The following is a 17887-nucleotide window of genomic DNA, read 5'->3' as shown; positions in this document are numbered from 1 at the left end:
TTGTTGTTGGCTCAAATCTTTAAGATGTCGGTCATAAGAAAAATGTCGATCTGATAGGGTTCGTCAAATTTGACTAAAGAAATATTTCATTCATCACTCATTAGTTTAACAGGAAAAGTCGATTAATTTGTTGGAATTAGAAAAAAAAACTGTTGACATTTTTAAATACAATTTTCATGTTTTTGTAAATTCAATCTCATTTGAATGATTAAAGAGCTAAAAATATTTTTAATATCAAGCAAACAGGTCTCTCTCAGAACTCTCAAACAAAAAACATACATCTTATCAGTGAAAACTCCACATAAACACAAAAAGAACATGCTATCTCGTTGATGAGTTTTATCTTGCGATTGTTTCTCGTTCTTGAGTTTCTAGTTTCTGAGTTATGTCCCAACTACTACTACTACTACCACAACCACCACCACCACCACCTCGTTACTACTCAAGTATTCGACTCTCGGCAGAACCGTTTCTTTCTCTCGGTTTTATTTTTTGTCAGTTTTATTTATACGTTTTCATATTGTGTTTTTTCTTTCTTTCTTTCGTTTACATATTTGCTTGCTATAGCCACAGTTCCTCGCACCACGATGATCAAGCCAGAGACTATTACGATGGCAACATGCAAAATGACAACTCAAAGTGAGTATTTTTTTGTTTGCTTTTAAACTCTCAGAAAACAGAACACACAAATCACCCTCCTCCCCCTTCACAGTCGGAAAAAATAAGGAAGAAAACTCAACGGAAGATTTAATCACGTTTGAAAGTTTGTTTTTGTTTGGAAAAAAAACTTATCAGTTTTGTTTTACTTTCTTAAATCACCTAGAAATACGCGCGTCTCTGTAATTCAACAGCTTTTCGTGGGCTTAATTTCTTAGTATTATTTTTAAGTTCTACTATTCACGATGTCAGAGCGCTGCAGCCCATTTTGCATACTTTTCATTTCTACAAACAATACTGTGTATCTTTCGTTATTCTGTTTCATCAGTTGCAGTTTTCGCTTTTGGTTTCGCTACAATTTCAAAACAAAATATCGTATTTTGGTCCAGTTGTACGAACGCATGTGACATTTTCTCCTCTTGAGTATTGTTTTTCAATGTTGAAATATATATTTTTTTCTTTCGAAATACTAAACTAAACCGTTTTGTCTAAACGAACCAAGCAAACCTAACCAATGTCCAATCAGATCAGAGCGTGATCCAAACTAGTACCAGAATGCTCCTTATTGCAAGTGTGTGTGACTGTGTGACTGTGTGCGCGTGTGTGTGTTCACAAACCAACCCAAACAAAAATTGTGGCGCACTTGTGGACACACCCGTGCTTAACCCGTTTGCTCCGCAGCTACTCGGACGACACGCCGCTCATTCGGGACGAGTTTCTGCACGAGGCGCCGATCGGGCCGCACGACCTCGGCGCGGAACCGATACTGGGCGTGGCCATCGACGAGCACGACTCGTGGAGTCCCAGCGTGCCGAAGGAGATCGTCAAGTCGCTCAAGGATAAGCAGGTTTGTTGGGTTATTGAATTTTCGAAATATTTCGTTAGTTTGATGGCATGGTATTGTTAAGCTAACTATTTCGGTGGATTTTTTGGAAAAAAAATCATCGCACCTAATTTATGGCACTTGTCAGCCTGACGTTTGGCGAAAATGTGTCAATTTTCGCCAAACTTTTTACCGACATGACATGAGAAAACTTACTGATGAAATATTTCAGAAAAATCCACCAAAATTGGAGGTTTAAGACCACATTCATTTGGAACCCCGATCGTACAGGACTTCAAGATCAAAGCGGGGTTCCAAATTACTGTGGGCTTAAGAATACGGCTCAGATTTTTGTAGATCGTGGTACATTTTCATGAAATATTTCGTTTTTTTCGAACTGTAAAAAAATGGCCGCGGTAGATCGCAGTGGACACTTTTCTACCACAGCTTTTTTGTGAACGAAATATTTCAAGAAATTCTACCATGGATTTACCAAAATCTATTCAACAATACGGCTCAGAAAATATACCTATGAAACTTTTCATAATAAATCCATCAATATTATCAGTTGCATTGTAAGTTTGATTTTGGTTAACCGCAGTGGATTTTCTTGAAATAATTCGTTGACGTCGAACTGTCAAAAATTATTCGTGGTAGATCGCAGTCAATGTCGGTATATTTATTATAGATTACAGATTACAGATTTATTACAGATAGATTACATTGGATCGCAGTGGATACTTTTCTACCACAGTTTTTTGTGTGACCAAAAAGGTAGATGCTTTGGTAGATTTTTGACAGTTTAAATTATTCAAAGAAAATCTATCAAATTAATAATACAACTCAGTTCCAGAGTTTTTTTAAGGTTCTATAAATAATTGTCTCTAGAAATTTTTAAAGGACATTTAAAAAAGATTTGCCATTTGCATTTGACAAAGAGGTGATAATTTTGGAGGATTTACTGAATGGTTTTGCTATGAGAATTTGCTTCGCGATATGGATTAAATATTTTATGAAATCGATTTAATAACAGAAAATATCGGACTTATGTTTATGACTCGACTGATGAAATATTTCATGCAAATCCCGAAAAATTGTCAAATTTAAAGAATTTAAACAGTCTACCGCTTAAAGACCATAGAACATCGTATATTTATTGTTATTAAATGTCTAAAGGAAATAAACGAATTCTATCAGAAAGTATTTTTATTGTGACGGTGATTTTTTTAAAGAAATATTGTTTATTTAATCTAATCCGACTCAATTTCTTCCACAGGTTAAGCGCCAGGAGCACATCTACGAGTTCATAATGACGGAGAAGCATCACTGCCAAACCCTACTAGTCATGCAGAAAGTGTTCGTCGAGAGCCTGCAGAAGCACTTTAGCCACCTGAACCTGGAGCGGATGTTCCCGCGGTTGCTCGACCTGACCGAGCTGCACACGAGCTTCCTGAAGAAGCTGCGCCAGAAGCAGCGCGAGGCGGCCGTCGTCGACAGCATCGCCGACATCCTGCTGGACTTCTTCTCGGCCATGTCGGCCCAGAAGCTCAAGTCGGCGTACGGGGAGTTCTGCTCGAACCACCGGTCCGCGCTGAGCACGTTCAAGTGCTACATGACCGGGGACAACACGTTCGCCGAGTGGTACAAGCACTGTCAGCAGAACCCGCTGCTGAAGAAGAAGGGCATTCCGGAGTGTATTCTGTTCGTGACGCAGCGGTTGACCAAGTACCCGCTGTTGATCGATCCGCTGCTGAAGAGCTCGCGGGAGGACAAGATCGAGCAGGAGAAGCTGCAGAAGGCGATGCAGCTGGTGAAGGAGATTTTGGTGGACGTGGACGCGCGGGTTGCGGACAAGGAGAAGGAGGACCGTCAATTAGAGATCTTCAAGCGGATCGACGCCAAGTCGTACGCGATCTTCAAGAAGGACAAGTTTAAAAAGTCGGACATCATTTCGAGCAATCGGAAGCTGAAGTGAGTAGAATGGAAGAGAGCGTGCTAGGATCTTTAACTGAAATGTTTCAATATTTTACAGATTTGAAGGCGTCGCCACGCTGATGCAGGGCAGGTCCAAGATGCAAACCGTACTGGTGGTCGTACTGTCCGATTGCCTGTTTTTCCTGCTGGAGAACTCCCACAAGTACTCGTTTTTCACGCCGGAGAATAAGGTGGGTACCGTTTGTAGATTCACTTTGATATTTCTCATTTTGTTGAAATCTTTCAAACCAAATGTCATTACAAAGTCGATTTGAATCAAACATTTGAGTACTATTGTTAATTTGATTTGGTTAACCGCGGTGGATTTTTTTTTTGAAATAATTCGAATACTTTTAGATACTTTTCTACCACAGTTTTTTGTGTGATCAATGTGGTAGATACTTTGGTGGATTTTTGACAGATCGAATTATTTCAAGAAAATCCACCGCGGTTAACCAAATCAAATTAACAATAGTACTTTGATCGACATGGTTTGTCAATGTTTGCTGATGAAATATTTCTTTAATCATCCGAACCGCCAACAATTTCAGTTAAAAAGTACGGCTATGGCCACTTGAAATGTTTCACCTTTTCCATGCCATGTCGGTAAAATGTTAGGTGTTTGAAACATTTCAACCACTGTACCGCTGTAACTAAACCCCACCCCATCCTTCCCCTCTACAGGCCGGCGTGGTATCGCTGCAGAAGCTGCTGATCCGCGAGAAGGCCGGCACCGAGTCGCGCGGGATCTACATCATCTCGTCGAATCCGGCCTACCCGGAGATGTTCGAGCTGAAGGTGCAGAACCCAAAGGACAAGAACGTGTGGATTCAGTCGATAAGGTAACGTTTGACTTTATGTGGTCTTGGTGATTTAATTTAAAATTATTATTTTCGCAGAGCGGCTGTTTTGGACTGCCCGTCGGACGAGTCCGAGGTGGAGGACTACATGACTGCTGAACAACGCCAAAAATTGATAGACGCTAAGCAAGCTAACATTCGTGAGATTATCTGTGAGTATTTCGTTTTAGATGATTTATGAAACAGTAGTTTGGTGTAGCAAAACTGATCAACGAGTGTTGAATTTGAGTGTTACATTGGGAAAATAACTTTCTCGTGAATATTTTGCTCGACTATAACCCACTAAGCACTGATCATCGATGTGGTGTGTGTCAACACTGAAATTTAAACGTTGATCGTTCACGTGTTTGATGTAACTAACACATATCGACTCTTCAGAAGAAAAAAAACAAACATATCGCTAGTAAGCTCGCTGTATACTTAACTAGATATTGCTTGTTCTGTTTTTCTCTACTCACAAACTTTCACATTGCAAAAGCGATGGGAACGACCGAACTGGAAGGTAAACTGTCCGTGGACTATCGTAGATCGTTGGTTTAGCCATTTGTTTTGTAGTTTAGATGTGACAAGATGTTTTTTTAAAGGTGGTGTTCTGGATTTCTGAATAGTTTGCTCGCTAGTTCAAACACAAAATCAATGAATATGATATTTTATTTTTATAATCTACTAGTTTTTCTTGAGCATAAATATCCGTCTTTGAAAGAATAAAACTTTAAATATAATAAGTACTAACAAATAAATTAAAAAAACTAAAAAATAAGAATAAATTTAAATTTAAATTTTATAAACTTGAAAGACTTGAATAATTTGAATAACTTGAATAACTTGAATAACTTGAATAACTTGAATAACTTGAATAACTTGAATAACTTGAATAACTTGAATAACTTGAATAACTTGAATAACTTGAATAACTTGAACAACTTGAACAACTTGAACAACTTGAACAACTTGAACAACTTGAACAACTTGAACAACTTGAACAACTTGAACAACTTGAACAACTTGAACAACTTGAACAACTTGAACAACTTGAACAACTTGAACAACTTGAACAACTTGAACAACTTGAACAACTTGAACAACTTGAACAACTTGAACAACTTGAACAACTTGAACAACTAGAACAACTTGAACAACTTGAACAACTTGAACAACTTGAACAACTTGAACAACTAGAACAACTTGAACAACTAGAACAACTTGAACAACTTGAACAACTTGAACAACTTGAACAACTTGAACAACTTGAACAACTTGAACAACTTGAACAACTTGAACAACTTGAACAACTTGAACAACTTGAACAACTTGAACAACTTGAACAACTTGAACAACTTGAACAACTTGAACAACTTGAACAACTTGAACAACTTGAACAACTTGAACAACTTGAACAACTTGAACAACTTGAACAACTTGAACAACTTGAACAACTTGAACAACTTGAACAACTTGAACAACTTGAACAACTTGAACAACTTGAACAACTTGAACAACTTGAACAACTTGAACAACTTGAACAACTTGAACAACTTGAACAACTTGAACAACTTGAACAACTTGAACAACTTGAACAACTTGAACAACTTGAATAACTTGATTACCTTGGATAATTTTAAAAATTTAATAACTTTAAAAACTTGAAGAACTTATTTTTACTAATTATAAAAACTTGAATAATTTCAAAAAAATTTAGAAAATTTTAAAAATACTAGAAACTTTACCACTACAACTATAAAAATATTAAAAATACTAAAAATTATGAAAATACCTAAAAAAAACTAAAAATAGTAAAAATAATAAAAAAACTTTGAAAAAATAAAAATACTTTAAAAAATAAACATACAAAAAATACTCAAATGCTTAAAAATTAAAAAAAATACTAAAGACAACAATAGTTAAATTACTTAAAATACTTAACATATTTAAAGACTTCAAATACTTAGAAAACAAAAATACTTAAAATACTTAAAATACTTAAAATACTTAAAATACTTAAAATACTTAAAATACTTAAAATACTTAAAATACTTAAAATACTTAAAATACTAAAAATACTAAAAATACTTAAAATACTTAAAATACTTAAAATACTTAAAATACTTAAAATACTTAAAATACTAAAAATACTTAAAATACTTAAAATACTTAAAATACTTAAAATACTAAAAATACTTAAAATACTTAAAATACTTAAAATACTTAAAATACTTAAAATACTTAAAATACTTAAAATACTTAAAATACTTAAAATACTTAAAATACTTAAAATACTTAAAATACTTAAAATACTTAAAATACTTAAAATACTTAAAATACTTAAAATACTTAAAATACATAAAATACTTAAAATACTTAAAATACTTAAAATACTAAAAATACTAAAAATACTAAAAATACTAAAAATACTAAACATACTTAAAATACTTAAAATACTTAAAATATTTAAAATTCTTAAAATACATAGAATACTTAAAATACTTAAAATACTTAAAATACTTCAAAAACTTGAAAAACTTGAAAATTTTGATGCTAATTGAATAGAAAATCAAGAGTCAAGAAAGATTTCTAACGAATTTTTATTTCTTATTGGATTTTTTTAATAAATTTTATTAGACTATAATTTGTATTGAACGATCGAGTGACTATTCAGTTATCCAGACAGTTTTCGATATAATCATTTTTGGGACTTGATCATAACCTGGAATTCCGTCTTTCAGGCAAAATGAGGCAAAAAGACTTTGAGCAGGCGATCCTGCTGGAGGAGAAGATCGCCCTCCAGCTGAGCCTGCTGCTGGACAACGAGCACCACAACAGCGACCAGCTCGGTCCGACGGTCGAGGCGTTCATCTCGCAGTACGGCTCCTACCGGGATCTGGTCTCGGACGACTGTGATACGATCGAGATTTGGAAGCGCGTGCTGAACACGATCCAGGAGATCAGCACGTTGGCCGCGTCGCTGTACACGGCGGCCACCGGACTGCCCCTGTCGCGGTCCTGCAGCTCGGTTGGCGAACGCCAGAGCGAAGTGTACATCTCGCCAACGCTACCAAAGCGGGCCGAAACGTTCGGCGGATTCGACGAGCGCCGGTCCAAGCAGCAACAGTGCATCACCAACTCGTCCCGGGACGCCGTCCTGTCGACGCTGTCCGCCGGGTACTTTACGAACCGAGAGAGCTACGAGAAGCGCGAGTCGAACGCTTCTGAGATGGAGGGTGGACCGCCGTTTTCGCCCGGTCCGCTTAGTCACGCTCCCATGAAGCTGATGACGCCGGACATACTGACCACGGAGCAGGCCAAAGACAACAGCTTCGCGGCGTTGCACGTGTCCCACCATCTGCACACGCTGCTCTGCATCATCTCGCAGCAGATGACCACCATCCAAAGTCTGCAGCACCAGCTGAACTCGTTCCGGGAGAACCCCAAGAACATGTACCGCCATAATGACCAGCTGGAGGAGCTGCGCAACCTGCAGGACAAACTCCAGGAGGAGAAGACGGCCTGGCAGAAGCAGAAGGAAACGGAGGAGCGCGAACTGGACGAGCAGCGGCTCTCGCAGAAGACGCTGCAGGAGCAGATCCGGGCCGAGCAGGAGGACATCAAGCAGCAGCGGGAACAGCTGTACCGGAAGATGGAGATCCTGTCCAGCCAGGGGCTGCTGCTGTCACCGAGTGTAGGTTTATTGATTGAATCATACGCGTTCCGGATTTAATTCGATCTTATGTTTTTCAGGTTGCTCTACCGGTACCAACCGGTGCGATGACCTCGCAGCACGACGACCTGTCGAGCAACAGCGAGGAGTACCACGTGGACAGCGGTCTCGGCGGAACGCCGATCACCACCATCGACCGGAGAAAGGACAAGTGGAGAACCGCTAGCAGTAAGTCAACTCCCTTCTACCCACTTCGCCTAGGCGATTCTAATGATGGTCTTTCTCCCCTTACAGTAACCTCCAAGACGCCACCGGTGAATCTGGTCAGCGCGACAAACGCCCCAAAGATGAACGCTTCGACCATCAAGCAGCAGCTGCCGCTCAAGCTGTCCTCGCTGTCGTCCAGGTAAGTTCCTACCTTTCTCCAAGATCATCAAAACGATTAACGCCCGCTTCTCCCGGTACAGCTCAAAGTCAAACAACAACTCGGTGACGTCACCGGGCGGTGGAAGCAGTCCCAGCTTGATGGCCGGTTCCGGGGCCAGTGGCGCTGGGAACGCGGGCGGAGCCGGAGTTATGCAGATGTTTCCGCTGAAGTTGGCGGATAAGAAGGTAAAAGATTGAGGTGTTTATTTTTGTTGATTAGGAGTGAGTCCAAATGTTGTTTCTTGTAGATTAACGCGAGCTTACCGAACCACTCGAGAACCGGAAGTAGTCCGGCGGTGATTCAGCAGCAGGTGCAGGTTCAGACGGGTAACCCGGCGACGAGGTAAGTAGATAACAACTGGTCGAAAGACAAAAATGTAGGTCACCCAGCTCAACGTTAATTTCTCTTCCCCTCAGAACCAACACCTACCCCAAGATCCCCGAACGTTACCGGTTGCGCAGCTCGGACCAGTACCAGTCCCCGCAGCACTACACCAGTTCGGGCAACCCCGCCGCGTCCCAGTCCCATCCGCACTCGCCTTCGTCCCCGTCGCCCTCGCACTCGCACCGTTCGGCGTCACTCCACGAGCAGCACCAGCACCAGCTTCATCTCCAGCAGCAGTACCAACACCATCAACAGCAGCAATTCCACCCGCAGCATCACTCGATCCACACGACACCCCTGTCGTCGCGACACTCAAGTCTGCAGTCACCGCCGCCGCAACATCCGGTAGCAGGTGGTCCCGGAATGTCCGCGGACAACAACAACGGAGGCAGCCCTGGCGGCGGCGGCCAGCAGAGCAACAAAAAGGACTCCGCCAAGAGCAACAAAGAGGAAGAGGTGATTTATTTTTGATACATGCCTGTTGAAGTCGAGATCTAAGCTGGACTGGATGCTTCTGTGCGCGCTGGTCGTCACCCTGTTGCTGCAGCTTCTCCGACTGCTCCTCTATCCTGTGTTCTACTTGCTCTCCTAGGAATGCAACCTGCGTTGCATTCGCCACCTATTGTGCAAATCACGGGTAAACCAAGTTTACTTCCTACCTTTCTTTTAAGACGAACGAACTATTGAACGAAAAATCAATAAAATTGATGCAAATTTTTGTACAGTTTAAGCTTACTTTTCTACTGAAACAGAAAACTTTTATGCTTTTTTGTGCGGCCTATAATTTAGAACGCTGCGCGCGCATCGTCAAGTAGGCGAGGATCGTCGAGAAAGATTACATTATCAAAAAATGGTGTAGCAAAACCAGAGTTAGTAGTGGATTGTTTCTATTTGTTCCAGAAAACAAACAATTAACAACGTTACAGGATATAATTCAATGTGAAAAACACACATACAAAACATATCTGTTGATGGTTAGCAAACTGTCCTTTCGATTCCACAAAATGCGCACAATGCAATATCCCCCCCATTAATCTGTCTCCGTTTTGTCGAATTCATTTCCACGTAACCCGAAAGTGAGAATAAATCTTATTCTTAAAATACAGTACAGTACAATCTCCCCCTCCCCCTGACAAAGACATTCCACGGTGGCGTGAAGGTGTGTGAGATATCTAAAGCGATGCATTCTTCATCATTTTGAGATCTTGTAGGAGATTGGAGTTGGAATTGCAACCAGAATTGAGGAAATCCAACTCAAAAATGATATTTTTTCTTTTTTTTCGATTTGACGTCTAATTCATGTTGAAAATGGCAAAAATGTGTTTGACTACAGAAAAAAAACTTAAAAAAAACATACTTCTTCTGCTTCTCGAGGTAGATATTTCGTGCGCTGCATCCACGGTAGTTGCTGGTGTGGTTACCTCCACAGTTTGCGCACTTGGGATTGACTTGGTTTGCTCTGCGTTGTCCCCCAAGTCCGGAAACGGTAGCATTCGCTACTTCCATCGGGCTCTTGGAGTAGAACCGCCAGTATACCCAACAACAAAATACTTTCGTGGCGTTAATTCGGCACTTGAGAGGTACCCCTTCAGGTCAGAAAGTGGACGGTCTTGGCAACTCGGTAATACAACCTTAATAGCTGTCTTCAAAACGGGGTCGAATGTGTAGAACTTGAAGTTGGTACGCTTCAATTCTTCCACAACCAGGTCGTAGTTTTGTTTTGTCGAATGAAGTCACTTGCACTAACGATTTACCGAATTTGAGACAGTATCTGAGGCCTTCCAGTAGCTTGTCACAATCTGAGTGATTGAAGCGTAAACAAGCATCGAACAGAAACATCAGATGCCGCGACGTAAACAAAAGCCAAACTGTCAAAAATAGATACCCGTCACTGAAAATGCTCACCTCATGCATCCAGTGCTGGCTATTATATTGTTATTGTTTTCCCCATCATCCAGCTTCTATTGAGAATATTGGCTGAAGTTGATGTGCTAGTCGCCGGATTTTGGCCGGAAGAACCTGTGCGTTGCCTTGTCCTTTTGGGGCTGCTCTCCTGAACACGACAATTGGCGGTATTGTAATAAACTTGAATGAAATATTTCACCGCACAGCCTCCTTCGCGCGATGACTTTCGATGCGGCGTTGGTTTGTTTACCTTTTTGCACTCGGCCGGTAGACGAACTTCGCGGGTATTTCGAGGCCGCACTTGAACTTCCATGGCCACGGTCGGCCTTTGGCATGCTGGAGGAGCAAACCCCCACGGATAATTACGGTCAATTACGGCGAAAAATCTCGAAAAACCGAAGAGCACTGAACACTTGACAGCTGCTTGCTCTAGAGTGTACACGGAGAGAATAACTCAAAAGAAGTGATTTTGGACAGAAGCTTTGTTTAATTATTTTGCGATGTGAAATCTTCAACCATTGATGGATTGTTTACGAAATATTTCATCATCAAACTTTGAGAACCCATAGTCAGATTCCCATTTTGGCAGCGTTATTTTGAGACATTTGAGCCATATTTTCGCTAGGGGGCACGGCTTTGTTCTAGAGGTCGTATCGATGAGCTCCGATTTTGATGAAACTTTCAGCGTTTGTTGGTCTACAAAAAATATGTACTCATGCCAAATATGAGCCCTCTACGATACGAGGAAGTGAGGCAAAAAATCAATTCAAAATTTTGCAAAAATGTTCAAAAATAATAGGCCAAATTTTTAAAACTCTCATAACTCAAGTTTGGCAATACGTAAACCTGCTCGCTTGGTTTCATTTGAAAGGTCTTTACATGCACTACAACTTCGACTTTGAATAACATCTGTCGGATACTTACCTCCAGAGATATTTACTAATTACTGAAAAGTCATGATTTTTTAAAAAATTGTCGTATCTTTCTTTAAAACGGAGATACCACCATACCCTATGTGGCAAAATTGAGGCATGGCTAGTACTCTAAGTCTACAATAATAACTTTTTGGTACCTACGATTGTGGTAAAAAAATCAATAATTGTTTGAAAGTCCTTTTTTTTAATTAAATTTTACAATTACATCAAACTCAAAACAATGTTTCGATATGAAATCGTTCTTGTTGAGGCTCAATTTTATCACCGAATATGTTTATACGCTGGAGAGATTAAATATGGCTTATTTTGATACAAGACTTTTTACATCAGTTTTCATTCAAAAAAACTATTATTTTAGGAAGAAAGTATATACGTCTGTCTTTAATTATATGAACTTGGTTTGATGTCATCAGATTGGGCATTAATATAAACATTACTAAGGTAAAGTGCATATCATTTCTTTTTATTTTTCGTTAGTGACAGTTTAATTTATAAATAAAGTTTGTATGATATAAGTGTATGATAAATTCAATATTGTTCCATTATATAATAAGATAAAGTGTAATTCCAGAGCCCACTTTGTTTTTCTGCCGTTTCCTGAAAAAAAAAATGATATATCGAGCCAAACATTTCATTAGGGCACAAAACCAAAAACCGCGATTCGAGAAAATCGCTTGCAAAAAGTGGACAACTTGTTTCAATTCCTATTTAAAAAAGAAGCTTGACTGATGGTATTTTTACTGATGATACGATAAAACACATCATTATCCTCAACTCTGCTTAAATGCTTCATAATTTATGTTGATTTTCGCAATTAAACTCATAATTTAAAAAAAATCGTTATTGTGCCCTTTTAACTTTCCAACTGTTGTTCATTGGTACTTTCTAAATGCAATTTCGAAGAGAGCTGAAAGGGCACTAAAGCGCTATCACCGGATTGTTGCTATGAATGATGTTTACGGGCCCTTTTGTTTAGTTAGAAATAATGAGGAATTCAGTAGAAATTTTGATTATTGGTGAAGTTTTGTGATTGAATAGTGTAGATAAGGTATGTGAAACATAAAAATTCTTCAAAAGTGTACTGAACAGCAGCCGCGGGACCGTTTTAAATATTGTTTTTGGCGTTTTTCTCTGCAGAAATCCTTGGGGAAAAGTAAACCAAACTTTTTTTTGAAGTGAATTAGTGTTAAGAATGTATGAAAAGTTCACTTTATAACACAAAAAGTTCCTCAAGTACGAGAACCTAACGGAAAATAAAAGGGCACATTTGAACTTTTTTTTTGGTTTGCAGTGAACATGGTTATGTGCCCTTTTGTGTTTTTGATTTTTTTCAATAGGAAATTGTTTGTTATCAATATGATTCTTGGAGGGCATGTAGGGAGTGTACTAATGAATGGAATAGTGGAATAATCCCAAATGTTTACTTTTTGGTTTTGTGCCCTAATGAAATGTTTGGCTCGATATATAAAAAATTCAATAGACTTGAATAGATGTTGTTGATATCACCATATAAAGAAATATTTCAAAAGAAATTTCATGTGATAAATTTAGTTCTCAACAGTTTCTAATAGTGTAGTAACAAAGTCCTGCTTTGTTTTTTCAGAAGCTTCCTGAAAAAAATAATAAAAAAAATAAGTAAAATGCAATTGATTTCTATACATGTTATTTGTTATTCGCCGTGTAGAAATCATCAGATTTTTCAATCATTTGGATGTGTTCATCACGTACATCAGACAATTTTAGTTTGTTTTGTTTGTAGAGCATTGCAAATCTAGCAAATAGTGATTTAATTTGCTCTGTAGTAATATATTTTTGTGTGGAAAACTCTTTTTCTCCAGTTACAGCATCTCTTTTCGAACGCATTGCTTGTTACAACAGCAATAAAGATAATAGTTTTTAAAATAGGTGATAAAATTGAGCCTCAACAAGAACGATTTCATATCGAAACATTGTTTTGAGTTTGATGTAATTGTAAAATTTAATTAAAAAAAAGGACTTTCAAACAATTATTGATTTTTTTACCACAATCGTAGGTACCAAAAAGTTATTATTGTAGACTTAGAGTACTAGCCATGCCTCAATTTTGCCACATAGGGTATGGTGGTATCTCCGTTTTAAAGAAAGATACGACAATTTTTTAAAAAATCATGACTTTTCAGTAATTGGTAAATATCTCTGGAGGTAAGTATCCGACAGATGTTATTCAAAGTCGAAGTTGTAGTGCATGTAAAGACCTTTCAAATGAAACCAAGCGAGCAGGTTTACGTATTGCCAAACTTGAGTTATGAGTGTTTTAAAAATTTGGCCTATTATTTTTGAACATTTTTGCAAAATTTTGAATTGATTTTTTACCTCACTTCCTCGTATCGTAGAGGGCTCATATTTGGCATGAGTTCATATTTTTTGTAGACCAACAAACGCTGAAAGTTTCATCAAAATCGGAGCTCATCGATGCGAGCAGCGTGCCCCCTAGCGAAAATCTGGCTCTTAAATGTAGACTGGACCCAATTTTCACTCCAAGCTTTTCTGCGATCCAAAAATGATGAAGGACACACACACAAAAAAAAACTATTAAAGACTTGAACACATTATAGTGTGTAAATGTACATAGCAAACAATGTTATCTCTAGTTATACATAAAAATCATTAAAAAATAGACAAACTTGTGTAAGAGAAGATACCACAAAACACAACACAAACACACATTCCAACACAGAAACCTAACGTAGTTCCGTTCAAGCGTTCCACATTTTGCGTCATATTCCTCAGTAGAAGTTCCACCCGGAAAAGAAAAAATCCGGGAATGCGTGTGATATAAAAAAAAAAAAACAGCTGTTAGTTTTCTACACTCAAAACTGTTACGTCGAATGTTGCATTTATATCAAGCTGTAGCAGAGCGTTTTAACCAGACAAGATTACCACCAAAAGACATAACAAAAAAAAAAAAAAATGCTTGAACTATTGCTACACTTTTAACGAGACTGGAATTAATGAATTTAAAGTCGCTTTTAGGTTTGTTACACTAGAACCACACTCACACAAAAAACTTGCTTGTTAACTTGACAACTTGAAAAAAAGATACAAATATCTCGACAATATCGAATCACACAGGATTAGAGCAGCTTTTACGTTTGCCAAATCAGTTAGCTAACAAAAAAAATCGCTCAATACAATCAACTGAAAAAAATACATGGGCATTAACCGTCATTTCCTTCCTTCCCAATGTAAACAAAAACACACACACTGAAATAAACATGCAATCTTTCTGGATTGTTTTACCCAACTGTACTGAACGTGGCTCGACCGTGTTGCAGCACCGAGCAAATGAAAAAGTATTATTAATTTTTAAGCAGATGATAACACAACAGATAGATACCATTATTTGCAAAACAAAGAGTAAAGGAAAAACAAAGAGAGATAAAAATACAACTTCTTGACAATACAAAATGTTCTATATATACAACATAAAAGCAAAACACGATAGAGAAAAGAGAAACAACACGCTACACGCAGAGAGATTGTAAAAAGCTGATGAAAATTGGAAAAAAAGAGTATAACAAACTAATGCTTCAGATCATACACAAACTGAAAGAATACATAGCTTTAGACAACTATCAGAGAAATGGATGAAACTCACAGGCGAAAACCGAATAAACAAAAACAAAACAATGTGTATGTATGTATAGGTGAACCACTATAAAGTACTATCAATCTAAGGAATGCAAAAAATAAAGATACTTAAAAACTGCAGCAAAACAAACTCCCCTCCCAAAACTTGTAAATAGTAGTGAACAGAGACTATTTAACGTTTCAGAGAACAAGTATTTTTAATGAACTTGGGTAGGAAACAAAGCAAAAAAACGGATACTTAAAGATGAAACCCAGATTATATATACAAAACAACTACATTCAACCGTAAATTACAAGTAAAAAGTGAAACATTGAAGGCAACTCAACAAAATAAAAACAAAACAAACAAGACTTAATCTGCTCAACTCTTCTATATTTAATCGACAAAACAACACGATGTTACAAAACACACACACACATTGGAGAGCACGCACGTGCAAGTGAGACTTAGTAGGCGAAAAACAAACACAACACACACACACACTATGATTCAAAAACACACACAAACATGGAACTTTCAAAACCGATGTGCTACTACAAAATACTTAACTTTTCTTCATTCGCGATGTATTTTTGTAAACTTTTCAAACCGTTTATTCTTCGTAAATTGGAGATTGAGGCAAAAACCGACAACTTTTTCCGCAAAATGTATTTCCCCGTGTTTCGATGTTGCTTCCACAGAGAACGAGACATCCGCCGCGCATTTTTCCTCTCCTCAAGAAGGCATCAGAGAATACGTATAAACATTTCGAGTAGTAGTCAAGCAAAATACATTTAAAGAACGCAGAAAGTTGTAATCGCTGGATGTAGAGCATTCCTCGTGGTGAGGGGCAAACAAAAAAAATAAGCAAAACAAACAAAAAACGATGTTATTATTGTTGTTCGTCATAGCATTTGGTAGTAGCCATTTTTCCCCCCTCGGAGGATTTTTTCCAGTGACAGCTCGCTGATCTAGTAGGCGACGCAGTGCACTGAAAGAAATCGTCCGCCCGAAAGTGTAACGTTTCATGCTCTGTTCCTGATTCCGTTTTGGTTCGTTTGTTGACACAAAAAAAGAGTTCAAAGCAGTATTTTTGTTTTAAAGACACATTTTAGTTTGGTATGTGACTACCCCTTAAGTGCATCTTAAATTATTATTTATTTAATCCCACACATACAAAAACACATACACACTAAATTATTTAAACACACTCGCGCACTCATTAAAAAGAAATGAAACATAACCTCTCTTTCGAGTTAGTCGCAGCAGCGACGTGCAAGTTAATCCCGGTTTCTCGTTTACAATCTTGAACAACTACAAATTTTCCCAATAGTTTGGGTTATTTTAGAAAAAAAAGAAACAAAGTTAAACTATTACAACCACCTAATCAGATATCGAAAAAAGCAAATGAAGAAAGTTCTGCCGGCAGAAATCGCCACCGATTGACAACAAAACATGAAAAAACCACAAATCGTGAGAGAAACAATCAAGAATATAGACTGTTCGTAAGCTAGTTCTTTATTATCATAACGTATATTTTTTACCTTGATCGTATTATCATCATTATCGGTTCACCCCTCGTTTCTGTCGAGAGGGGTGCCAGTATTTAAAATTTAAAGAAAGGAAATCTTATATACACGTGCAAGCAAATCAGTTTTAAACAAAATCGAACTATTTTTTAACAAAGACAAACCAACAAAAAGAAAAAGAAATAAATCCATTCCAGTTGTTTTACGCGAATCGCAAAGTGGATTAACCTTTGGTCTCACGAAATACTCCTTCCCCCCGCTCTACTTTTGTACTATTAGAGGTATTGTACTTAAAGCAAGCAAAGATGAAGAAAAAACATAAGAAAGACAAGCAAACTAATTAATTTGTCTCGAGCAAATCGTAAAATCCGAAAAAAAGGAAAAGCAACCGAAACCAATTCGCAACTTAAAAAAATAGAGAGCAAACAACAAAACATGTGTGAAGTGAAACGATGGAGAGAAAAGAGAAGAAAAATCTAGCAAAAAAAATCACACTCAGCAAAAAAACTGAAACATGAAAATATAATGTTATTCAAATGTTATTTCAATCACTGTTGAAATGTTAGAATAAATTTAAAGAAAACAAGTTGGGCGTGTTTGGTTGTATGCGTAGAAAATATCACAAGCTTCTTTTTAAAAATCTTTTTTATATATTCAAGGCGAGTCACATTTTCTTAAGATATAAAATGATGCATATTTGCAATTCCGTTCTGAAAAAATGCTTTCATCAAAAATATTTAATAATAAAATCATATTTTGTGCTGTTTTTTTCCATTTTGTCAATTTTGTCAATTTTGTCAATTTTGTGCTGTTTTTTCCATTTTGTCAATTTTGTCAATTTTGTCAATTTTGGCAATTTTGTCAATTTTGTCAATTTTGTCAATTTTGTCAATTTTGTCAATTTTGCAAATTTTGTCAATTTTGTCAATTTTGTCAATTTTGTCAATTTTGTCAATTTTGTCAATTTTGTCAATTTTGTCAATTTTGTCAATTTTGTCAATTTTGTCAATTTTGTCAATTTTGTCAATTTTGTCAATTTTGTCAATTTTGTCAATTTTGTCAATTTTGTCAATTTTGTCAATTTTGTCAATTTTGTCAATTTTGTCAATTTTGTCAATTTTGTCAATT

At 37.5% G+C, this 17887-nt stretch overlaps 1 protein-coding gene across 9 annotated transcripts in view; it reads left to right on the top strand.

Annotated features, from left to right (window-relative positions):
* Nucleotides 1-17081, top strand: part of LOC120419734 (rho guanine nucleotide exchange factor 18) — a 37787-nt gene extending 20706 nt beyond the window's left edge. For 6 of the 9 annotated variants that reach the window (XM_039582530.2, XM_039582529.2, XM_039582528.2 and 3 more), the window contains 13 exons: nt 568-639; nt 1339-1504; nt 2757-3451; nt 3513-3645; nt 4139-4296; nt 4354-4466; nt 4793-4816; nt 7038-7990; nt 8050-8197; nt 8264-8375; nt 8437-8581; nt 8644-8738; nt 8813-17081. In XM_039582530.2, the coding sequence (XP_039438464.1) occupies nt 568-639; nt 1339-1504; nt 2757-3451; nt 3513-3645; nt 4139-4296; nt 4354-4466; nt 4793-4816; nt 7038-7990; nt 8050-8197; nt 8264-8375; nt 8437-8581; nt 8644-8738; nt 8813-9251 (3253 nt within the window). In that variant the 3' untranslated portion in view covers nt 9252-17081. The remainder of the gene's footprint in view (nt 1-567; nt 640-1338; nt 1505-2756; nt 3452-3512; nt 3646-4138; nt 4297-4353; nt 4467-4792; nt 4817-7037; nt 7991-8049; nt 8198-8263; nt 8376-8436; nt 8582-8643; nt 8739-8812) is intronic. The other 3 variants (XM_039582534.2, XM_039582531.2, XM_039582535.2) reach the window with 3 other exon arrangements.
* The last annotated feature ends 806 nt before the right edge of the window (nt 17082-17887 follow it).

This window comes from Culex pipiens, chromosome 3 (assembly GCF_016801865.2).
Source record: "Culex pipiens pallens isolate TS chromosome 3, TS_CPP_V2, whole genome shotgun sequence".
Classification (NCBI taxonomy): domain Eukaryota; kingdom Metazoa; phylum Arthropoda; class Insecta; order Diptera; family Culicidae; genus Culex; species Culex pipiens.
This window is presented reverse-complemented; position numbering and strand designations above follow the sequence as displayed.